This window comes from Lynx canadensis, chromosome A3, assembly GCF_007474595.2.
Source record: "Lynx canadensis isolate LIC74 chromosome A3, mLynCan4.pri.v2, whole genome shotgun sequence".
In the NCBI taxonomy this organism is placed as follows: domain Eukaryota; kingdom Metazoa; phylum Chordata; class Mammalia; order Carnivora; family Felidae; genus Lynx; species Lynx canadensis.
In genome coordinates, this window is record NC_044305.1 from 128158830 (window position 1) to 128184822 (window position 25993).

Sequence of the window (25993 nt, forward strand, 5' to 3'; positions counted from 1 at the left end):
GGAGAAAGGGCAGGCCGGGCGTCCAGGCCCGGTTACACACAGCTTGCCCTTTATAACCTCTGCTGCCCAGGTCAGGGCAGCGGGACAGTCGTCTGAGGAGGAAAAGCGCAATCGCCCCTCCCACAGCCTCCCAGCTCTTGGCGGCCGTGCTCGCTGGCCTACCCGCCTGTCCCGGAGGACCACCTTCCAAAAGCACACAAGGAGTAAAAGCTGAGCCCAGGGAAGCCAGGTTGCAGGTCCAGTGCTGCAAACCGGGCCACGTGGACACGCGCTCCTGCAAACTGTGCGGCTGTGCCTAGAAAACGAGGACACGAGCAAGGTCAGACCTGCCCCGGTTCGTGTGTAAATGGTCCGGATCTCAGTCTTTCCTTTGCCATTATACTGGTTAAAAACCCCTTCCTAAAGCAGTGATGCATGTGTGCAGACTACAGAGAGCTGTCACCGCATGGCACCGAGGTCGGCTGGGGTCGTTCTAGGAAATCGCCAAAGAACGTGGTCAAAACCTAAGCGAGAATGGGACCCCCTCCTCGTTTCACACAGGCCAACTCAATGTACTGGGCAGCGGTTTTCCACTGTTAACGTCTACACTGAGTATTACTCAAGATTTTGGCTGAAGAAACTATTTTGGGGCTAACAGGTTTGAAAACCATCACACAAGAAGAACTTAGAGTAGCCTGTGTGCTTAAGGAATCCTAAGGCAGGAATAACACTTTATGAAGACACAAAATAACAATCCAATTGTACATGTTGGAATGTTCCCCTTTCCTGCTGGTATTTTAGGCAAAAGGGATTGAGGAAATGTATTCCAGAGAACTGTGTTTAATTTTAAAACCTAGAGGGACAGCAGAATAGTTTTATCTTCATAGGCAGCTATCATCTGCAAAGAAAGGTTCTTCCAAAGGTAAACTGTCCAAGATACATCTTCACTGTCACCATCACAAATCAGTCCTCAATCCTCAGACACAGAACCTTTCTGCCTCTCTCAAAAACTCCAGGCCCCTAAAACTAAGCAAGTTGTCCTTCTGCCTTGGCATCACCCAATTTTCTTTCCTGTTACGAGTCTCCTCTAGCTTCAACGTCCACCTAGACGACTATAACCATCTCAAGAACGTCTCCATTTAGAACCACTTCCTGTGAAAAATCCTACTCAAGATACCCAGTGGTGTTTCCATACAGCTCCTCCAGCAAAGTCACATACCCATAAACTTGACTTCATAAACCCACCGTCTTCTTGAAAAACTATCAAGTTACTTTAAAAATAAGACACAAACCTTCATAAAAATATAGTCATCGAATTTATTATTCTCATTAGGCTGCCATTTTATGAAGAATTCCTAACAGTAACGTTTCTTGACATGCAAGACTTAGCATTAATGGCTTATGTTACTATAAATACTGCTGCTTGCAAGCAGTACATGGGTTTTAGAGTTTTAAGACTACAGACTTTTATTATTCAAATCTTACTCAGTTTACGTTCATATCAGAAGGTTCTGAACAGCTGGTTAGGAAGGTAGCCAAGATGCAGGAAAGATGTCTGCGCCTCCTTTTCAAGGGCAGCCAACTCTTGAACGGTAGGTGCCAAAATATCCACATGGCCTTTATAGTTTCCACCTGCATCACACACACAAATTATAAAGCCATGTAAATGACAGGCTTGAAAAAACTTGTCAGCAATACTTTGGCTCAATCACGTCCGTTTAAACATTGCTTCTAGCAATAGAAATGTACTACTGGGCAAGTTATCTCCAAAAGTGAGTTTTAAAAATGTTAAATCAATATATATAAATGGTTAGGCCTCACTAATAGTGTCCCAATACCCCTAGCAACCCCTCCCCTCTGCTCTTTTTTGGTTTGGAAAGCACTAGCTTAGTAGTCTGAATTTTTTGAAAAAATTTTCAGGAATGAGCTGAGGGCATTCCAGGCGAAAGGAGCAACCGTGCGCTGGGTTACCACTTGAATTAAATCGAAGGTTTTCAATTTTGTTCAAAATCGCCATTATTCTCTCGCTTCCTAATAATTCCATAAATGTTCAACCACTCTATGACACGAATACCTCAAGAGACACAGGTAAGCTGCTGTCCTTCACTGGCACACAAATCACATAACCAAAGCATGTGACAAGACAGGTACAGATAAACCGCTGCGAGAGTCATAGGAGGAAATGATTAATCTGCTAAAACAGACACTCAGCATGAGATGAAATTACCTACTCTCTTCTACACAATGAAGCTCAGAAAGGACACATTCACATTCAGAACAGAAATAAAAGTAACTCAAAGCTTACCACCAGCGGCTCTCTTTTGACCATAAGTAACTTTCCCATCAAATTCGTCCACTGGGACCTTTATATCTGGTTCAACCTGAGAAATGGTGCAGTTCAGATGTTCTTCTATCTCAGACAGCAGCTAAGAAGGGAAAGGAAACAAAAAGCATTTTTGAGGAAAAATCTCATTTTGACAGAGTTGAATTTTAATAGCATCAAATAAACCAGGAAGACTATAATCCTTAGAATAAGTGGAAGTTAGATTTCTGAAGAGATAAACTCACAAGTTATAATTTACAAACTCTGACGTTGTAATAAATCACTACTTTTCCTCATAACCAACAAACAGATAAACGCCGGGGTATAATTTTTATAATTAAATGCAGTCTATTTTTGCCAATTTCAGTACGTTTTTACGAGTCTTACCTGCATCTCATTGTACCATATGGTACAGCCACCATCTTCCTTAAGTCTCGTGTTATAACACCCTTTTCCACGGCTGCTACATACGTGGTACCAAACCTACGTTAAAGATGGAAAAACACTAACATGTAGAGATGGAAACACACTAGTTATCTTTACTCTCAATTAGTTTTTGCAGTATTTTCTGTCCCCAAGGAACAAGAGAAATTGCAGGTGTGACGTGCGGTCCACTCACTACTGGCCCTCAGGAACGCGTTAACTCGGTCTGCTGAAAGAGTTCTTTTGGAGAAAAATCCTGAGGTTTTCCTAGAATGCATGTCAATTATAGAAAGGAATTCTCAGATAAAAACAAGGGCGAACAAGTGAATGCTAGAGAATGCTATATTGAGGTTATATCAAAAATAAAGTCCACATGTTTTCTATAAGAAATAAAAAGCAAAACGAACGGCCGGTTTGAACACGGAGTGTGTGGGAGCTCCTTATTCTTGCAACTTTTCTGTAAATTTGTATCAAATTTTGTTTCCAGATAAGTCCCCATCCTTTCCCATAAGAGTTTTCTGTAGCATAATGTCAGAGAGGATTTAAATAGTTTTTGGTGAAATCGAGTATATATATTAAAGCTATTAGTGAAAATCATAGTTTGCATTTTCCTTTCTACACTTCATCTCATTATTGGTCCATTTGAAAATACAGAAAAAAAGGTGCCATTAAAAAGTTCAATTATACTCCAGGGGCGCCTGGGTGGCTAGATGGTTGAGCTTCTGACTTTGGCCCAGGTCATGATCTCACCATTTCCTAGTTCAAGCCCCGCGTCGGGCTCTGTGCTGACAGCTCAGAGCCTGGAGCCTGCTTCGGATTGTGTCTTCCTCTTTCTCTGCCCCTCCCCCATTTGTGCTGTCTCTCTCTCTCTCTCTGTCTCACAAATAAACACTAAAATATTTTTTTTTAAATAACAAAAAAAATGTTCAATTATATTCCATATGCAACTGAATTCAGTGTAAATGGAAAAATCAAACTGCTTTTATTTCCAACATCTAAAACAACACAAACAGCGAATATAATACAGCGCTGAAAAGATTACCTTTTCTTTCTCTGTTGCCACCAGGGAAATGGCCAGACCCATCCTGAAAGATTTTAGAGTCCTTATTAGACTTTATTCGAGAAGCAAGCAAATATTAAAAGAACAAAAGAGAAACTCCAGCGGCACCTTTCAGCTCTTCCCACTCGGCCAATTCGGTGGACGTAGTTTTGCTTCTCATCAGGCAAAGTGACATTTATAACTGAAAATAAGAACAATTATTACCAGTCGCCATTAGTTCTACAATTTTCAAACGTATTAGATGTTTGATGTTTTAAATATTTCAAACGTATTAGAGGGTTTACTTTGAATTCCATAAAATGTAAACCGCAGGGATCAGAACTTTCTTCTTACCGTAGGGAACACCATGGATGTCAATTCCTCTGGCGGCTACATCCGTGCAAATCAAGAACCTCACGTCTCCTTTCTAGAGAGAACAGAGAAGGAATTTACCGGTACGTATACTAAAAAATAAACACGAATATGGTCATCCACTGGATGAGACGGACTTCTGATAACTAACGTGATACTATCAGACTAGAGGTCCAGATATTCATAATTCACTGGACCGTGTCTTAAATTTTTAAGTCATGATCTGCTAAAATAAGACACTGAATAAATCAATAATTGGATTCATTTTTTACTTTCTTTTTTCCCACACCAAAAATATTAAACTGCTATAATGTGGCTTTATCTTTAGAAATCCTGACTGGTAATTCAAAAGACAGAACAAAATGTTAAAACATAAGTATTATCTTTACCCTTGTATTAAAATAAACTCAGAATACTAGGTGTTTTCCCTTGAGGTTACACTTTCTGTGACAACAAAAATCCTAAAGAGATAGGAACCTAGAAGGGGCCCCTGTGCTCTCACCAAAAAAATACAAATTAGCCTTTGGGTGTCATTTGTGCTCCAAGGCACAGAGTGAGAGACAGGAAGGGGAAGGACACGCTGACCTGGGGCCCAGGGTAAGGTCCAGGACGGAGAAGGGCACACAACGTGGCTCAAGTGTGGCCACGCAGCGCGCTTCACTACCCATGTCACTTCTGCTCAGCCTGGAAGTGGAATCCAAAGTGCCTCACCCAGCACTTCCCACCTTCTACTCACATGACGGGTCTGAGAGAAGATGATACTCACACTCTGCACTGGGGCAAGCACACTGGTAAGCAGGGACAATGCTGTGGCCGGAGGCTCAAGCCCAACCCACCTCCACCAAGAGCTACACAACCCGGTCACCGGCTGCAAGCATGGAACTGGGACGGTGTGCCCCAAACAATTACAAATAGTCTTAATTCCACAAAACCGTATTCTGATACCTATCCTAATCAATCTATGAACTCTCTACGGATATTACTACAAACTATTAAAAAAAAAAAAAAAAAAGACTCCCAGACACGGTTTAACTATCCCATGATGCTTCTCTTAAAAAGAGCTACCTGAAAGAATGAGTCTAAAATTCCTTAAGTTGAAAATTCTTATTACAGTGGTGTTGTGCTGACAGAGAACTTACAATTTACCATTTGACTGCTAAAGATGACTAAACCCTGCCATGATAAGGATATACCAACAGGGTAAACATCTTCAGAAATTTCTAGGACAATTACTTTAATGACATTTACCAGAACTAATTAAAACTGGCTACAATTCCCCTCTGAAGTATTAAAGAAATGCAGTCAGCTAAATATCAGTACCTTAAATCTTTCCAAGTTTTGCTTCCTCTCGTGAGGCTTTCTGTCACCATGAAGACAAACACATGAGAACTGGTGTCCTTTTTTATCAGGTCCTAGTGAAAAGCACATTCAACAGTTAACCCTGGAAAACATTACACCTAAGACCATGTCAAAAAACCAATAGCATTCAGACTACACTGTTACCATATAATTCCACAGAAATCCATACCCCAATCTGCCATAAACCATGATTAACACAATTTCTATCATAGGTGAAATGCCACTGAAATAAACTCTATGAGCATTAAAACTGATTTGCTTTGAAGGACATTTTTAGTCACTCTTCCTGATCTACAGAAGTAGATGGAACAGTGTACCAACTAACTGTGTTAGTGAAACTGTGTTCACTAACTGTGTTAGTGAAAGGAAAACATATGTGTATACCAGGAACTTCACCTATCCCATATAAAGCCAGGAACCAAAAAGTAGATTCGAGATCAATCTTGGAAGAACCAAAACAGGCTTTATGAAGTTGAGGCCCTTACCTAAAAGGCCACTCCCATAACCCTACCCTCCTCAAGGTGTCCTAAGCAGCTTAGTTATCTGGTTCCCTGACCGAAGCAGATTAGAAGAATCAAATTGGTCAGATGAAGAGGAACTACTATAGAGTAAGTGCAGTGGTAGCCAATCCCGAAAAGAAAGTCAAGCAGATACAGTAACAAAAGCAGTATAGTCCAGACTACAGTAAGAGCAAACAACCTTCCGGAACTTAATAGAATGTACAGGCTCCACTATGAGGTAGCCTAGGGTAACAAGTATGCCATAACTACTCTCCATAGTAAATTTTAGGTTCAATACGATATACTTCAGAATTCAAGGAAAAACATATTATGAAGAGCTATCCATCCACCCAAAATGACTCACACAAGAACTAACCATGCAGAGGAGAGATGACAGCAAATCAGAACTTGCAGGCCAACTTACAGCTGGTCTGCCACATTCTGAGCTCGAGTGGCTGAGGAAAGTATCCTAGATACACTCCTACTCCCGGTGGAGCTGTGTATCGTGAAGGGAGGGATCCTTCATTTTCCCCTCTCTTCAACCTCTGAAGTCTGGTATACGCTGTGTTATTTTGGTTTTAATCATGGTTTGGGAGAGTTGGTTTTTAAGTAAAAGTATCCAGAATATTTAGGGAAGGAAGGTGAAAGGAACTAGGAAATAGTACTGCTTGATTAACAGCATTCCCAACCAAATAATCAAATCCTCCATTCAAAACCAACATGGACAGGAAGGAGTATTTATTACGAATCAGTCACTATAACTCAACCAACCAAGCAAGTCTGTTTGCCATGACTTGGGGGAAAAAAAGGTACTAAACTATTCACTGTAAGGAACAATGTAACATGTTCTTTATATGACCATTACTTCACATTTTTCATATTTTCTATTTTCTTTTAGAGTTTTCTGGTTCCTTGATATACAACAATTATAAAAAGAGATATGTTAGAGTTTTCCCCATTATGAAAATAGGATTTACCTGTTACCTTGTAATCTGTCAAATTTTGCTTTATATATTTTTACATTTATTATATTTCGTAAAATTTTTTTTAACATTTATTTTTGAGAGAGAGAGAGAGAGAGCACAAGACGGGGAGGGACAGAGAGCGAGGGAGACACAGAACCCACAGCAGGCTCCAGGCTCTGAGCTGTCAGCACAGAGCCCGACATGGGGCTCGAACCCACAAACCACGAGATCATGACCTGAGTCGAAGTCAGACGCTTGACCAACTGAGCCACCCAGGCGCCCCTACTGTATTTCAAACACAGCAACAATGAATGAATTCTAAAAGCGAACAGCTATATTTTCACCTCCTGGATTATACCATTAACATTTACTATATTTGCTTTACTCCATACCTGTCCCTCTGTCCTATCAATTCATTTTTATATTTCTGATGCATTTTACTGTAAACTGCAAATATCTACACAGTTTAGCATGCATTTCATTAACTAGAATGTAGTTATTTGGTTAGGTTTTACTGTTTTCCTCTAACGTGAAATACTACATACAAGGAAATGTATAAATCTTGAGTGTATATTTGCTGAGTTTTGACAAATGCACGTACCTGTGTAGCCCAAAGCCCTACAAGATAGAGAATATGAATGTCATCCCACAAAGAACCCACATGCTTTCCCAGATAACCCCACTCCCGTTGTCCCAGGGAAGACCACTGTTGCGGGTTTTTTCTCCATCAAAGGCTAGTTCTGACTCTCCCAGAACTTCACGTAAGTGGAATCATACAGTATACACATATACACTCTTGTGTAAGAAATCCTTCATTCAGCATCATGTCTGAGATTCACCCAGAGTCGCTGCATCCACCAGAAGTCCATTCCTTTGTACTGCCGGGCAGGACTCCACGGTATAAATAGTTCACATCTGGTTTAAACCATTCCCCCACTAATGCCCACTTAGTGTATTTTCAGTTTGGGCCTATTATAAATAAAGCTGCCATGACCATTCTTGCCCATATCTTTTCTCACTGTATCTTGGGTAAATTTTACTTATCTTGGGTAAATATTTAGGAGTTGGATTACTAAGCCATAAGACAGCAATGTTAATTTTATTAAAACATGTAAGACCTTTTACCAAGGTGCCTGGACAACAGCAGCATACGAACACTCCAGCTGCTTCATATCCTTGCCAAAATCGGGTGTCGTATTTGTAATCTAGCTATTCCAATGAGTGTACGTGGTATTACATTGTGATTTTGCATTTCCCTAATGACAGATCACGTTGGGCATTATTTCATGTTGATTCATATATACCATGTCATAAGGAGCATAATATTAGAATCATCATATAGTCATTGTAGATTAGATTTATTACACAGTGACCTTCTTTATTTCTAGCTAATATTTTTGTCTTAAATTCTCTTGCATCTCTTATTAATACAGCTAGACCAACTTTCTTTCGATTAGTAGTTTAGCTAATACATTTTTTCAGCCCCTTTTGATCTTTCCATGACCTCAGGTTTTAAGTATGTCTCTTGTAAACAGTATACGGTTAGATTTTATCCAGTCTAACAATGTACGCCTTTTAACAGAAGGCTTTGGCGCACTGATATATACTAGAGTGAGCGTTCACTCATACAGATTTTTCCACCAGCCGTCTTACTCTGTAATTTCTAACCATTCTCTTTCCCATTTTTTTTCCTCTTCCTTTCTTAGCCTTTTTTCAGATGAAGGTTTACTCCTCATTTATTGGTTTAGAAGACATACACTCTATTACTTAATAATTACCCTAAAAATTTTTTTTTTTTTTTTAAATTTTTTTTTCAACGTTTATTTATTTTTGGGACAGAGAGAGACAGAGCATGAACGGGGGAGGGGCAGAGAGAGAGGGAGACACAGCATCGGAAACAGGCTCCAGGCTCTGAGCCATCAGCCCAGAGCCCGACGCGGGGCTCGAACTCACGGACCGCGAGATCGTGACCTGGCTGAAGTCGGACGCTTAACCGACTGCGCCACCCAGGCGCCCCATTACCCTAAAAATTTTAATATTAAATAATACCATTACCTTTCTTCCAAATGACAGCAGCGCCTCAGAGCACTGGAATGAAACTGTGCCTGCGTGGAAAGCGGTTTTCCTGGGGCTTATCGTATGGAAAAGTACTGGACAAGCACAGACACTGAGACAACGCGCCTCCACTGCTTTAAATTCAGCGCACGCGTTCTAGACCGCACCAACATGAGACTAATAACCGATTAAGTGAGGAAATAAACACAATTTATTTCAAGTGAGGAAACATTACCTCCTCCTTGTTGCATAAAATATTGCTCCAAGTTATCGCAGTCAATTTTGGTTCTACAGAAAATAATGGCTTGATCCATCTTGTGTTCCTTGATCGCCCGGACAGCATACTCCCCCTTCAGGATTTTAATAGCTTCAGACCACATCTCTTGAATACCACCACCACCACAACAACAAAAAAAAAGAATTTCAATATAAAATTGTTATGAACACACATAATTACAGTCACAGACTTACTGCTTTGCCCACCTGAAAAAAACTCTGCTTTAATATAAGTAGTACAGACAAAAATAAGAAATATTAAGACAGGATGAAATGGTGAGAATATCCATTCGCTCATTTTTCTTTAAGTTTTATTTTTATTTATTTCGAGAGAGAGAGGGTGCATGCGTGAGAGGGGGAGGGGCAGAGAGAGGGGGACAGAGAGAATCCCAAGCGGGCTCTGCACTGTCAGCATAGAGTCCAAAGTGGGGCTTGATCCCACAAATTGGGAGATCGTGACTGGAGCTGAAACCAAGAGTCGGACGCTTAACCCACTGGGCCACTGAGTCACCCCAACTCATTTATTTCTATTTCTGTTAGTGTATGTTTATGCCATTTTATAGTGTGCCAAAAACACCTATGCCACACCTCTTATGAAGGAAACCACACATATAAACAGACAAATAAACAGAACTTCATATCCACAACAAAACTTTGCTCTTACCTCTCATGGAGATGTTTACTCAATTATTTTAACCCCTTTTAAAAATAATTAATGGACTTTTTAAATCAATCTAACACCAGAAAGTTCATACTTCTCAACGGAATAAAAACTGTACGTCGAACTCGGTAATTTCTTAGTCATCATTCTCCCAATCTCTATTTTTCAGTGTGAAGCTACACTACAGTTACTCAACTATCTAATGCAAAACTTTAATTCTGTAATCCACCATATTTCTAAAGGCTCTCCGGTCACACCTAATTGCAGTATAAACTAAGCAAAACATTTATAAGAAAAAATTTATTTCGAAGAAGTAAAAATTTTTATTTTATGATATGCATTCCCTAACAGTGGGAGGATATATTATTTTGAACTAGCAAGGTCTCTGCTCTTCTCCAACGATAAGGCTAGTCGAGCATGCACCTTATAAATTTGGAACTGCACATAAAACCGAATTCAAAGGAACTCTATTTAATCAAGATTTCAGAGAATTCACCTTTTAGATATTGGCCATAAACCCACCAATGAATCCAACCATAAAGTAAATGCAGTCTAGCCCTTCCCGATGATCCGCCTGAGACACCTGAATCCACACATCTGAGACCTACTCTAGGCTAGACGAGCACTGTCCTTCCAATACAGCGTACCTTCGGAGATCTTTAACATATGAGGCACCTGAAATCGTCTCTGCTCTGCACAGAAGCATCTTCAAAGAATTAGGATTTAATGTTAGACTTTTTAAAAACTGGTAAATATTTCGTGATATGGAGTGTCTGTTTAGGAGGATGAAAAAGTCCTGGAGATGGATGGCGGCAATGACTGCAACGTAGGGATGAACTTTATGCCACTGAACGTGACCACTTCAAAATGGCTAAAGTGGGCAATTTTGTGTTGGGAATATTTTACTGCACACAAAAAGAACAGATAAGCAATTCCAAGATAATTTCTGTATCTTTCACAAAGTTGTAAACTAAAGACATTTTTCTTTATTAATTCCCCGAATGAAGAACCTATGTGACGTTTCTCCTGGGATTCAGGGCCAATGTAAAATCTGTTGCCAGAGAAATCTGCTGATATCCTCCAATCAATAAGAATTCCATAATCCAAAATACTTGTGACTTAGATGTCAGGAGACTAACGTCTGAAATTCCATGATTAATACTGCTCTAAGTTGACTGACACCAGTCAATTTTCACCCATTTCTTTATTATCATTTTTGTTACCTTTATTGTCAAAGTTCCTGTTCTAATTTTGTAGGTCACCTCAAATCCTTCATGAGAACAGACAGGGCATAAATTCAGTAAGACAAATCAATTTGTTTTCAAAATCTTTCAACCCCATTCATTCATTCATTCATCACTCACTCATGCATGCATCTGTTCACTCATTCAACTTACCCGGACTATTAGCACCAGGCCTTGTGTTATCTTTTGCATGTACATCATCAGTCTATGAAAAGAAAAGGAGAAAAACAGGGTGGCAAGTGGGTAAGGATTCCAAACAGGTATCGTTTTTTTTTTTTTCTTAAAGAGAAAAGTGTATCTAACTTTAGATACAGACATATGTCTTTAAAGTATGTGGGCAAAACCATTCTTCAGATTCAGAAAAACCCTTTATTAACTGTGGGTCTAAGACTAATCAATTTTATTTTATTTTTATTTATTTATTTTTTTAAATATATGAAATTTATTGTCAAGTTGGTTTCTATACAACACCCAGTGCTCATCCCAAAAGATGCCCTCTTCAATACCCATCACCCACCCTCCCCTCCCTCCCACCCCCCATCAACCCTCAGTTTGTTCTCAGTTTTTAACAGTCTCTTATGCTTTGGCTCTCTCCCACTCTAACCTCTTTTTTTTTTTTTTCTTCCCCTCCCCCATGGGTTCCTGTTAAGTTTCTCAGGATCCACACAAGAGTGAAAACATAAGGTATCTGTCTTTCTCTGTATGGCTTATTTCACTTAGCATCACACTCTCCAGTTCCATCCATGTTGCTACAAGAGCCATATTTCATTCTTTCTCATTGCCATGTAGTACTCCATTGTGTATATAAACCACAATTTCTTTATCCATTCATCAGTTGATGGACATGTAGGCTCTTTCCATAATTTGGCTATTGTTGAGAGTGCTGCTCTAAACATTGGGGTACAAGTGCCCCTATGCATCAGTACTCCTGTATCCCTTGGGTAAATTACTAGCAGTGCTACTGCTGGGTCCTAGGGTAGGTCTATTTTTAATTTTTTGAGGAACCTCCACACTGTTTTCCAGAGTGGCTGCACCAGTTTGCATTCCCACCAACAGTGCAAGAGGGTTCCCGTTTCTCCACATCCTCTCCAGCATCTATAGTCTCCTGATTTGTTCATTTTGGCCACTCTGACTGGCGTGAGGTGATATCTGAGTGTGGTTTTGATTTGTATTTCCCTGATGAGGAGCAACGTTGAGCATCTTTTCATGTGCCTGTTGGCCATCCGGATGTCTTCTTTAGAGAAGTGTCTATTCATGTTTTCTGCCCATTTCTTCACTGGATTATTTGTTTTTCGGGTGTGGAGTTTGGTGAGCTCTTTATAGATTTTGGATACTAACCCTTTGTCTGATATGTCATTTGCAAATATCTTTTCCCATTCCATTGGTTGCCTTTTAGTTTTGTTGATTGTTTCCTTTGCTGTGCAGAAGCTTTGTATCTTCATGAGGTAAGACTAATCAATTTTATTTTATTTTATTTTATTTTTTTCAACGTTTATTTATTTTTTTTGGGACAGAGAGAGACAGAGCATGAACGGGGGAGGGGCAGAGAGAGAGGGAGACACAGAATCGGAAACAGGTTCCAGGCTCTGAGCCATCAGCCCAGAGCCTGACACGGGGCTCGAACTCACGGACCGCGAGATCGTGACCTGACTGAAGTCGGACGCTCAACCGACTGCGCCACCCAGGCGCCCCTAATCAATTTTAAATGTAATAATAAGAATGCAAAGGTGGCTCTTAGGATATCGTATATTTACAATATGTAACAAACCCTTATTTTATACAGGTAAATCTACGATCAGTGGGAAAATGACTAAATGGGCGCATTAAATTGATTTTTAGGAAAATAAGGAACCTCAAGAGGACATCAAAACACTACTAAAAACCACTGTATCTGAAATTAGATTTACATACATACATAACGCTATTTATTTATAAAAATTACATCAAGATGATCATAAAAGTAACTCTCACAGAGGAAAAAAGAAAAGTTGAGCCCATCGCTTATTCTGTGCCCTCAAGGCCTGAACATTTCTGGCCCATGTGCAGGACTCCTCTTTTCTTAGGTATAGTATCTGGCTGTAAGAATCACGAAGAGCCCAAGGTTAAGCTAGTTTATGGATGTTTTATTCCACACAAATGTTAACACTGTAAAGTACTTACTCTAATGTGGTTTTTCCCAAGCCTTTCCCAGAGTCTGTCAGTTTTGGGGTTCACTGGGACAACCACATGGTGCACAGTATCCGGGACAGAATCTTCTCCTTTTAAATCAACCCACGTGGGAAAATGCATTATCTTCTCAGACAGCTTCTTTACGTCAAAAGAGTGCAAAGTAGCAGAGCAAACAATCACCTAGGGAAACAAAAAAATCAAAATTTAGCTAAACTGTTCTAATTACAATTCCACCTAACGCGAGGCCCAAAGTATGTCAACCTGGCATCTAAGCAACAACTGGTGGCATGACTCTGGGCAGGTCGGTCTCAGAGCCGCAGCCCCTCACCCCTGCGTAAACCACGTCTCTATTCCACAAGGCCCGACAAAAACTAGGTAAGATGAGAAGGTGTTTGAAGATCTAAAATCCTAAATTACTGTGTGTCCCCTTCCCTCCCCTTGAAGCCTCTACACCTCTCAAATTCTTCCTAGGAAAGAAGGGTGAGAAAAACAAGAGTAACATCTTAAGAAATAATTACAAAGGAAACCACTGTTTTTCAACAGCTCCAGATATTTTCCCCTCAAAGAGGAAGCAGTGCTCAGTCTGGAATATAAACTCTAATGCTCTGTAGGAAAAACCAACTAAGAATGTTTTCCTTATCATCCTCAGCGACCTAATTTCCTCAAGTTCCCTTCTCCTTCATTTCTACGGGCAGCTTTTAAGACTCTTTCTTTGTGTGTGCTATGTAATCAGGTAACAAAGAAAATGTTTTCTACAGTAGTTAATCAGAAGACACTAAGACAAGATGTAAATGTAAAAGAAAATAGGGGCGCCTGGGTGGCTCAGTCGGTTAAGCGTCCGACTTCGGCTCAGGTCATGATCTCGCGGTTCGTGAGTTTAAGCCCCGCGTCGGGCTCTGTGCTGACAGCTCGGAGCCTGGAGCCTGTTTCAGATTCTGTGTCTCCCTCTCTCTCTCTGACCCTCCCCCGTTCACGCTTTGTCTCTCTCTGTCTCAAAAATAAATAAACGTTAAAAAAAAAATTTTAAACAAATTTCAAAAACATTTGCAAACAAATGCTTGAAAATGTTTTGAAAACAAAAAGCATTAACACGTAACAACTGTCTACATGTATTTTAGGATATATCAGTCATTTCATACCTGAAGTCTTTTCCCATCAGAGGTAATCTGAGGAATCTGACTGTGAATCCTATTTATAAAATCAGAGTAACCTTGAGAAAGAAGTCCATCCTGAAGGAGAAGGAAAGAAAGTATAATTTTTAAATCAACACCTAGATCTTTCTTTTGTAAATCAAGTGTAGAAAGATAATGGAAACAAATTCATAAGCATACATATCCCCACCATATTACCAAAATGATTATTTTCTAATGGATAAAGACAAATTATAAATTCAGCTTTAAATTCCATGTAACTAAAATATGAACAAGCTGACAATAAACAACCCAAAATCTATACTCTAGTGTTCTAGAATGAATATGAGAGTTAATAGCTCCTACCACATGTCCTTAAACACAGGATTTTAATTTGAAAAAATGAAAACAAAAATCATCTCAGTGTTATAAAACTACTCAATCCATTTTGAAAATACTTTAGAAGTCTGTCAAGACATTAATATCCTTACAGTTCACATTTTGCAACTATAACATAAAGAAATAATTGTACTGTGTAATTTATGTACCAACAAAGACCACTATTTGGAGTAAAAAAACAAATCTACATATCTAGTAACAAGAGTAGTTAAACAAACCATGAAGTATCCATGTACTAGAGCACTAGTCAGCCTTTAAAACCTATTTACAAGTAAGGATGTGAAATACATATAATACTACATTTAAAGAAAAAAAGAAAGATTTCCCAGATCCTACACAGCTTGATTTACTATATAGAATAATATTAACATGAATACAAGGAATGGATGAAAATATGCCAAACTGGTAACAATGATTATTTCTACATGTTGGGATCATGAATGAACTGTATTTTTCCATCATTCTACATATTTTTACCTCCAAACACATAAGCAAACTTTTTTTTTTTTTTTTTTTTTTTTTTTTTTTTTTTAAAGCATGACTATAGTCCAACATACAGCTTCATCCAGGACCAGGAATCTAACTTGGGATAAGTTCAGTTTCCCAGTTGACACCAAATCGTCTAGTCTTCCTGGGGTGCCAACGACTATATCTACCTGAAAAATATCAAAAGAAGAACCCAGTGAAAACCGAAGCACTATTATAATCACCATAAAACAGCAACCAATAACGGTCTACTTACCATGAAAACATGCATACTGAAGCAGTGACAGCTCCAAGTTCAGAGAAAAGGAGCTATAGATAATGCCCTATTACCAAACCTGTATTTGGCGTGAAATTAACATGAAGATTTTAGTAGCTGATTTTGACATCCCTAACTGATATAGCCTAATACATAAAATAATATATATATAATCTAACATATAAAATAATTTATAAAACTACAGTCTAATATATAAAATACATAAATATTTTCCAAGTGAAAACCAGATGAATCTTATGGGAACTCAAATCAAACCAGGACTTGATTCCCACCTCCGCCATTAGCCAGCTGGATGACCTCAACTTACTTAATTAATCTCTTCTCGTTTCAATTTTCTCATTTTTGGAATCTGCTTTGCAACATGGCTGTGACAACTGAGAGATGAGATACAGAAGGCACTCGATGCCCAGTTTGTGTGCCAGGTGCTCAATAAATGCAGTTATAATTAATAACGATGATGCTCTGACTACCCAGGAACGCAATCATAATGACTCCTTGTCAAGTGCTTATAATGAACAGGCACAGTGCTAATGTTTTACAAGTACTGTATCATCTCATGACCACTACAGAAAACAATACTATCTTTATTCCTATTTTTAAATGAGGAAACTGAAGTTTAGAATACTGAAGTCATGAGAATTTAAACGATACAGCTCCAAAGCACCCAAACTAAATTTCAAACTCAAAGTCCAAACCTGAGTAAAGGTCTAAGTCAAATAAGAACAAGTTTTACTTAACTTTTTATTCTAAAAATTTTCAAGTATACACACAGGGAACAGAATAATAAGTCCCCACATCAGTACAAATAACAAACATTTTCCTTTCACACACACATCTTTTAATCAAGCTCAAAGGTAAAGTGATCAGGAACATGGACTTTGAAGTAAGGTCTACCGGTGAGGCATAAGCTCTTGGGCAAGTGACTTAATATTTACTATCAGCCCTCTTCCTAGTCTGTAACAATGGAGAAGACCATCATTTCAGAAGGCTACCATGGGAACTGAGTAAGACAATGTAGGTAAGCATTTAGCTGGGCTTGGCCCAGTTCTAGAAAGCAGTCAATAAAGGTAAACTGTTTTAAAGTGTATATATAGATCTATGTGTGAGCACAAATATTATATCAAACCATTCAATCAATTAGACAACTCAAAACTTCTACTCGATTAATCGGCATGAAAACTCACTCCTATTCTTCATTTGTTTTCTCCACTGTAGACTAAAAACATAATTTTCTCCTAACAAATTTATCACCGGAGTCTCATTACTTCAACATCTCACAGACACTTGAAGAAGCAGAATCCTGTGTTGGCTTTTAATTTGAACCGACAGAAGGCATTTATAGTCCCATGAAAAGTGAAACTGACATTTCTGAAGCGATTATTTCATCTGTACTGATAACAATAAGCAAATTTCAGTTCAATGTAGAGAATATTGCCTGAAAATCTGCAGATAAAGGCCTGTTTAAGTGTGTTAAGAACAACCATGTGCCAAGCACCGTGACATGGCTGTACAGGGCAATGAACAAAATATCACTCTGACTCTGTATGTAACATCTCTTTACCATAGGATTCCGACCCACATGTGAATTTCCTCTCTTCTCTATTTCAGTAGCAAAAAAACTCACTTTACATGAAATATAGACACTAGGTCTCACAGGTTTAAAGAAAAAAAGTCAGTTAAGTTGGAAATATTTACATAACTTGTGTAAGAGCTCCAACCACTCCCCTAGGCCTCAACTGCACAGGCTGCATTACTGTGCAACTCTAAAATATTTTTTAAATTACACAGTTCTACTCTCTTACTCCAAAGCTGACTTCTGGTCCAGCGTAAGATACAACACAGGACTAGGGCTGAGCCACAGGATGACGGGAGACGGAACAAGGAGAGAATGCAGGTGGAAAGAAGAGCAGAGAGAGAACATACGAGATCCGCTAAGTAGAATGGAAGCAAATCTGGTCAAGAAAGCTACAGAATAACACTGCCTTTACCTCTGCCACTGGATTTAGCCAGTACCAAATGTTAGATGACTGACAAATCATATAGAATTCCCTAAAAGCTCTGCAGCTGCAAAACAGGAGTTAAGAAGCTTAGTAACTTATGGGGAAAACGGATTGGGGTTTGAGAAACCAAGAATAGGAATGAACATATTAAATCTCTCTCTCTCTTTTTAATTTATTCATTTATTTCTCAGAGAGAGAGACAGAGTACGAGCAAGGGAGGGGCAGAGAAAGAGGGAGACACAGAATCTGAAGCTGAGCTGTCGACACAGAGCCCGACACGGGGCTCGAACCCACAAACCGTGAGATCATGACCTGAGCCGAAGTCGGATGCTTAACCCACTGAGCCACCCAGGCGCCCTGAACATATTAAATCTCTTACAATCCCTAAAAAATATAAGACAGCAAATAAAAACCTATCAAAGCAATATTACTATCTTAGACCAGTATTAACAGGTATAGCAATGGGATTCTTTGCTTTTAACATGTCATACCAGGTCAAATCCAAACCATTTGGCATAAAATTTCATTTGATAGAGACACCAATGGGCCTGGAGGAAGCAGACACATTTCCTCACTGTGACTCAGTATCAGGAGGTTTAGATTAAATGATAAAATATTTAGGGAAGGAAATGGAAGAGAAATTTGAAAGGAGCAAGTTATTTCATACACATGAAATATTTTATGAAGTCCTATCTATATCTGGCTTCACAGAATTGATGAGCACAGTTAAGAATATCCCAAGCTTCTTCCCCCATAATGAGGATCACTGTCTTAGCTTTGTCCTTTGTAACCGCCTGCCTGAGCAGTCTGTGAGACTCCCCCCACCCTTATCTAACTTCTCTCCCTCCTTCTGGAGTCACATTGTATCGTTCTTCATCCTTCCTTTGGGTCCCTGTGACAACTTTTACATTCTCTGCAATCCAGCTGATCTCCATTTCTATCCTTAACTGTACTTTCTTCTTTCTCCATTATCCCCAAAAGAAAGGACTCTTAATTCATGAGAAAGCAAGAAGAAAATCCTCAAGTGCTCAAAAGGTAAATGAAAAAAACCAAACATCCTGTATGCTGAATTTTGCATGAGGGGTGCAAAGAAACTGCTGTACACTCTTAGGAAAAGAAAAGACATCCCCACAAGGTGCTTCCGAATACATACTTGACCTTGTTCTAATTTCAGCCTCACTTGATTTTTCCTGAAGCACAACAGAACTACACTGCGAAAATGACAACCCATCATGCCACCTCTTAAAAATTAAAAGTACAACTTACCCCATTATCCAAAACAGAGAGCTGATCTCGTGCTGCAACACCTCCAATTATCAGAAGCTCCCTGAAATAAATACCATCATGATAATGAAGAAAAAGATTAAAGCGCTTTACTGTTTGACTTGTATTGTTTGACTCATACATTACTAGTAGGAAAGTAAAACAGGGGTGTCACTTGAGAACACAGCTGGACGGCTCCTGAAAACATCAAACGTGAGGCTACTATGTGATCCAGAAATTCCACTCCTACGTACAGATCCGGGAGAAATAAAACGACGTCCACACAAAAACCTGTACACTAATGTTCACAGCACAGTAGCCAAAAAGTGGTAACAACCCAAATGTCCATCAGCCAACAAATGGATAAACAAAAATGTGGCATACTTTGGGGCAATAAAAAAGAACGAAGCACTGATACATGCTGCATCGTGAACAAATCCTGAAAACATTACGCTAAGTGAGAAAAGCCAGTCAGAAATGAGCACATACCATCCAATGCCATTCATGTAAAATGTCCAAAAAAGGCAAATCTATAGTCAGAAAATGAACCAGGGGTTGCCTAGGGATGGGAAGGTTATGAGGACATGGAATGGCTGTCAATGGGTACAGTGCTTCTTTTGAGTGTGATGAAAGGTTTAAAAATTGGTTTTGGTGACAGCTGCACATCTCTGTGAATAGAATAAAAACTAAAAGCAATCTGTACACTTTAAGCAATGGATTGTATATGTGAATTAGATCTCACTAAAGCTATTTGCAAAAAGACAGTGTTTTTTGTTTAAATATTTATTAACTTTTGAGAGAGAGAGAGAGAGAGAGCGAGCGCGAGCGAGCATATACGCACACACACAAGTGTGGGCCTGGGGCAGGGGCAGAGAGAGAGGGAGAGAGAATTCCAATCCCACGCAAGCTCCACACCCTCAGCACAGGGCCCAAAATGGGGCTAGAGCACACGAACCGTGAGATCATGACCTGAGCCGAAATCAAGAGTCGGGTGCTCAACTGATTGAGCCACCCAGGCGCCCCAACATTGTCTTTTTATAAAGCAGACAAAATTACTTTCTGATGCAGCCAGATAACTTTCAATCAGAAGCATCGACCAACCATCTTTATTTTATTCTTATTTGATCGATCTTTTAAAAAAGACTAGAAAACATTAAGGAAATAAATGACAGGGTCTCCGTTCTACAGGATGAAATTTGTTAAAGTTGTCAAGAATAAGGCTTACCTCAAGAGATACCAAGTGAAATTTAGAAGATGATGAGAGGGTAAAACTGATAACTATGCTTGGAAACACTTGGAAACTTGGGATAAGAGTAAATATAACACACCTAAATACAGGATGATAGCTCATGTAACCAACAGGGATACCATTTGTCAGATTGCCTGTGCCCTAACAGAAGGAGACGTGATAGTTTGTGCAGCTCATGTTCACAAACCCCCAAAGCATGGTGTGAAGGCTGGCCTGAGAAATTAAGCATACTGTACCGGCCCGCTGCTGGCCTGCAGGCTTGTCAACAGGTTTGACATGGACAAGATCTACGAAGGCCAAGTGGAGGTGACAGAGATGAACACAATGTGGAAAGCATTGATGCTCAACACGGTGCCTTCGCCTGCTACCTGGATAAAGGGCTTGCCAGAACTACTACTGGAGATAAAGCTCTGGGGGCCCCCAAGGGAGCTGTGGATGGAGGCTTGTCTATTCCTCACAGTACCAAACGATTCCCTGATTATGATTCAGAGAGCAAGGAATTCAGTGCAGAAGGACATGAGAAGCACATCATAGGTCAGAACATGGCAGACTGTGTTACTACTGGAAGAAGATGAAGATACTTATGAGAAGCAATTTTCTGAACACCGAAGAACAATATAACTCCAGATATGATGGAGGAGATGTGTAAGAAAGCTCACAGTGCTACCCAAGAGAATCCAATCTATGAGAAGAAGCCTAAGAAAGTTAAAAAGAGAGGTGGAACCATCCCAAAATGTCTCTTGCCTGGAACAAAGATCAGGTAGCTCAGAAGAAGCAAGCTTCCTTAAGAGCTCAGGAGAGGGCTGCTGAGAGCCAATAAACCAAAACCACAATTTGCTACGAAGATTTTTCAGGTAAAGACAGTAATAAACTTATTCCCTAAACAGCTAAAAAAAAAAAAAAAAAAAGCAAGTAGGTGACCTTAACAGAGTCTTATAATTCTATGGCTGATTAAAGATTGGCTTTATGGTTTCCTATCTGCAACTTGAGCAATTCAGGCAGTAAAAACAAACAACACAAAGAGACGTCTAGCCTATGAATGTGCATGACCTTGGCATATTCCCTAACCTGCTACATTAGAGCCATTATGTTCCTAAGTCTGATAACACCAGATGCCAGAAGGTCTCTAAAAGGATCACCCAGAGGAGCTGCCATTCTTCCTCAAGAAAACAAAAAAGTTCTAATTCCTCTTCCCTGGAAATCCTGGCTTCGTGCATTCAGGAGAGGACCAACAAATCTATCCGTATCGTTAAATAAGGCCCCAAAGTTCCCAGGTTTGGAAACTATGGTCCTAGATGCATCATTTCATCTCCTACAATGCTTGACTCTTATCCATAATCCCAATCAGATATATTGATCCCTATAAATTTAGCAGAAGATACCCACACACATACACACCAATCTATGCTGGTGTGCAGAGCACTGTAGGCTTGAGGAATATAAAAGAACAGCCCCTGCCTTAAGCAGTGTAAAACTAGCAAGCGAGGACGAGCAACGCCGTGCATATTTAAAACAAGGACCGCTAGCACATGACCATGTGTAAGGGTTAAGGCAAGGCTTACAGTCAGTGGTATCTAAGGAAGGAGAAAGGACTGGGCTGGTACGATTCGGTTAGTTTCACAGACGGGAACTTGAGCCGGGTTTTCAAGGAAGCCTTGTTTACACAGAATACTAATGAGTATTCTCACAATTTTACCATCTTAATAAACAAACTGATTTTACCAGTCATCTTCCCTTCCAGTCCTTGTCCATAGGCATGTTAACCTTTACACCTAATTGTAGCACAAAAATCAATTCACAATAGCATTTTACTTCTTCCAAAAACACTGTCTTACAAATTCCAAGTCCCTTACACGAAGCAGATACCCTGGTTGTGTCCCCCAACCTCATCCCCAACGCATTTTACCCAACTCGTTCTGCTGTTTCTCTCCCCTTCACACCATCCCCACATTCCCACACTTAATTCTGGGAATGCAAAAACTTTCTCATTATTATGCTCCTGACACCAAGCTGAAGACTTCACATGGTAGGTATTCAAATAGTTCCCAAATGAGCGACATCATCAATGCCAAAACAAAATTAGGAACTATTTTACCTAAAAAGTTTGTGTCCTGTCTAATCTATCCCTGAACAGGTTTCACTTGTAAGAAAACTCAGTATTGCAGAGACGGTCCCGCGTGACGTCAACAATCCCAGGTTTCTGAAATTGGACAGTGGTGACCGTGGCACAACCTGACTGTGCCAAGAACCACTGCAACGGACACCTGAAGTGGGGAATTTCATGGTGTGTGAACTGTTTCAATGAAGAAGGCACTTAAGGCAAAATTAACAACAATCAAGTGAGTGACAACTCACAGACTAGTTTATAAGGTAGAGCCTCCCTCAAAACGGCAAAAGGGACCGCCACTGAGCGAGAAGCTCCACCGGATCACTGAACTCATGGTCTCCCTCCAACGCAGGAAGCGCCTTCTGCCTGGAGAGGGAGCGGTCCGAGGGCCCGAATGGAAAGTTCTCATCCCCGGGAGACAGGCTGGACTCAGCCGCCCCAAGCTGTTTACCAACATGCCAGAAATAGTGATACACCTTCTATGCAAATGAAGTGACGCATCCTAGCACCGAATGAAACGTTCCCTTAAAAAAGTGTGTAGGGCACCTGGGTGGCTCAGCCAGTTAAGCGTCCAACTCTGGATTTCAGCTCAGGTCATGATCCCAGGGATGTGGGAGGGAGCCCCACATCAGGCTCTGCACTGAGCATGGAGCCTACTGGAGATTTTCTCTCTTTCTCTCTCCCTCTCTCTCTGCCCGCTCTCTCTCTCAAAATATATAAACATTTTTTAAAAATTTAATTTTTATTCTGATACTGTTTTGCAAACCATGACACTTCATGGAAGAGCAAAATCTCAATCTTTTTTTTTTTAATGTTTATTTATTTATTTTTGAGAGAGAGAGACACAGAGCACGAGCAAGGGAGGAGCAGAGAGAGAAGGGAGACACAGAATCTGAAACAGGCTCCAGGCTCCGAGCTGTCAGCACAGAGCCCAACGTGGGGCTCAAACTCACAAACCGTGAGATCGTGACCTGAGCCGAAGTCGGACGCTCAATGCTCAACTGACTGAGCCACCAAGGCACCCCCAATTTACTTTCTATTGAACTTATCAAACAGGAGTTTTATATAAAAAATAACTGCTGGGAATGCAAGCTGGTGCAGCCACTCTGGAAAACAGTATGGAGGTTCCTCAAAAAACTGAAAATAGAACTACCCTAAGACCCAGCAACTGCACTACTAGGCATTTACCCAAGGGATACAGGTGTGCTGTTTCGAAGGGGTGCATGCACCCCCATGTTTACAGCAGCACTATCAACAATAGCCAAAGTATGGAAAGAGTCCAAATGTCCGTCAATGGACGAATGGATAAAGAAGATGTAGTACATATACATACATACATATATATATATATATATAAACTTGTATATAAACAAGTATGTATATACGTACGTATATGTATATATATACACATACATATATGTATATACATACATGTGTACATATATACACATACATATATGTATGTATATGTATATATATGTATGTTATGTATATATATATATAAACTTACATACATAAACTTATGTACATATGTACATATATATAATGGGGTATTACTCGGCAATCAAAAAGAATGAAATCTTGCCATTTACAACTACGTGGATAGAACTCGAGGGTATTATGCTAAGCAAAATTAGTCAGAGAAAGGCAAATAACATATGACTTCACTCATATGAGGACTTTAAGATACAAAACAGATGAACATAAGGGAAGGGAAGCAAAAATAACATAAAAACAGGGAGGGGGATAAAACATAAGAGACTCTTAAACACAGAGAACAAACAGAGGGTTACTGGAGGTGGGAGGGGGGATGGGCTAAATGGGTAAGGGGCACTGAGAAATCTACTCCTGAAATCATTGCTGACTATATGCTAACTAATTTGGATGTAAATTTAAAAAAATAAAAAAATAAGACAAGTTAAAAAAAAACAAAAACAATGAAATAACATGGGATGCTAAATAGCCACACGCTCAGGATTAGAAATAAAGTGTAATACACAGGATGTTCATAAAATTTTAGGGATGAATGAAAATTTAAACATTTTGAGCATGGAGAAATGGTCCAGTATTATTTGCCTAATGTTTATATAGTATGTAAACATGCTGGAAGAAACTTACAAAACTAAATGGTATACATTCAGAACATTATTTTGTGTAATAAAAATTTTCAAAGAGAAAAAAATAATTGCTACTATGTATCAAAGTTACATAGTAACTTTGCACTATGCACTTAACTTTGCACAGTTGTGCATTGGAATGCATACTGAATTTCTACCTCATTTTTTTTTCTATCTCACTCTTCTTCCAAAACACCTCAAACCTAAAATCAACAGGCATGTGAGCACAAAAGGAAGCTTTACCTTAATTTAGGATTATCAATATATTTCTTAAACTGCTTGACGTTATTCAAAGTTTGTTCAGCTAACTCTCGGGAGGGCTCGACGATGAGAGCTTTCGGAGCGTTGGGGAGAAACTTTGTTTGTGCCACCTGCGCATTACCTTAAGAAAACAGAAACGATTGGAATACGTTCAAATCACACCTCAATACTTTTACTTGTAAAGCACCAGCGCAAAAATTCCAATATCGGAGTTTTCAATAACTGTCGAAAAGTATAGGAGGTGGTCATAAAACAAAATAAAGCTAAGATTCCTAAAATGAACTATGGCTTCTTTAAATTTACTTGCAATAGATGCAATTGATTATATATTTTGTGATAAAGTAAACAAGCTATGAAATGTATTTACTTTAAATAATACAGTGGGTAAGAGCACGAGCTCTGGGCTCGAACTGCTTGGGTTTAAATTCAGTTCTCCCACTTGCTGTGTGCGACCTTGGGCAAGTTACTTCAAGTCCCTGCTCCTCGAGGTCTTTGTCTGTACGGTGGGAAGAATGCTACCTTACAGGGTAGTGAACACCGATCCATGTAAAGCACTTGACACGGTGCCCATGGCACTGAACACACACAAGTTCAGAAACACTAGACATCATCATCATGATCAGGTTCCCCAAAAGGCCTACGCTGACACTGAATACTCAAGAGTTTATGAATTGGGTTTTGAAACTGGACTTTACTGACATGGTACGTAAAGATGTGTGACTAAACCAGCAAAGGGAGCATACGGAACTCACTACGAGAAGCCTCCTTACTGGAGTTTTCGCCAGTACCCCATTCCTGAAATTGCTACCCTCTCAGGGGCAATACCTGTGTGCTGTGATTTGACAACATAACCATCCGCTGCCTTGGAAAGAGCAACAAAACCATCTTTTGGTGGAAACTTAAATTCTTCTTCACCGAAGTTAAATTTTAGTTCAGCATTCTAGCATTGAAAAAGAAAAGGAAAATTCTTAACCTACTAGCACACTAACTAACACAAAATAGTGAAGATCAGAGTAGCTTAGAATCATAGCAACATTTTTCTAATTACCTTCAAAACACAAGCAGGAAAGAGGGCTTGGTTCTTCATATGTGGTGGTATTTCAAATGCCAGACCAAGGTCTTTTCCTTAAAAAGAGAGAGAAACTATCAGAAAAGAACCTCCCCTCAGTCGCACCATCACCACTATCAACCCAACTGCATTCATGCTTTCGTGTCCTGTTCCCATGGATAAATTGTCCTGCCCAATGCCAGACCTTTCACTTTTCTCGCTTTTTTACTTTACTCCTAGAAGTGCCCTTTCCGCCCCCTACATTTCTAAACATTCCCTACCTACTGGATC

At 39.7% G+C, this 25993-nt stretch overlaps 1 protein-coding gene across 1 annotated transcript in view; it reads right to left on the reverse strand.

Moving 5' to 3' along the window:
* Positions 1-1275: 1275 nt before the first annotated feature.
* The window catches only part of DDX1 (DEAD-box helicase 1), a 37380-nt gene continuing 12662 nt past the window's right edge, over positions 1276-25993 (reverse strand). Inside the window, exons 11-26 of the mRNA XM_030311616.2 lie at positions 25703-25779; positions 25480-25594; positions 24637-24775; positions 18924-18984; positions 15452-15550; positions 14505-14594; positions 13357-13545; positions 11350-11401; positions 9251-9397; positions 5457-5548; positions 4119-4191; positions 3894-3966; positions 3768-3810; positions 2690-2785; positions 2285-2405; positions 1276-1611 (exon numbers count right to left, since the gene is read on the reverse strand). Coding sequence (XP_030167476.1) covers positions 1481-1611; positions 2285-2405; positions 2690-2785; positions 3768-3810; positions 3894-3966; positions 4119-4191; positions 5457-5548; positions 9251-9397; positions 11350-11401; positions 13357-13545; positions 14505-14594; positions 15452-15550; positions 18924-18984; positions 24637-24775; positions 25480-25594; positions 25703-25779 — 1598 coding nt within the window. The 3' untranslated portion in view covers positions 1276-1480. The remainder of the gene's footprint in view (positions 1612-2284; positions 2406-2689; positions 2786-3767; positions 3811-3893; positions 3967-4118; positions 4192-5456; positions 5549-9250; positions 9398-11349; positions 11402-13356; positions 13546-14504; positions 14595-15451; positions 15551-18923; positions 18985-24636; positions 24776-25479; positions 25595-25702; positions 25780-25993) is intronic.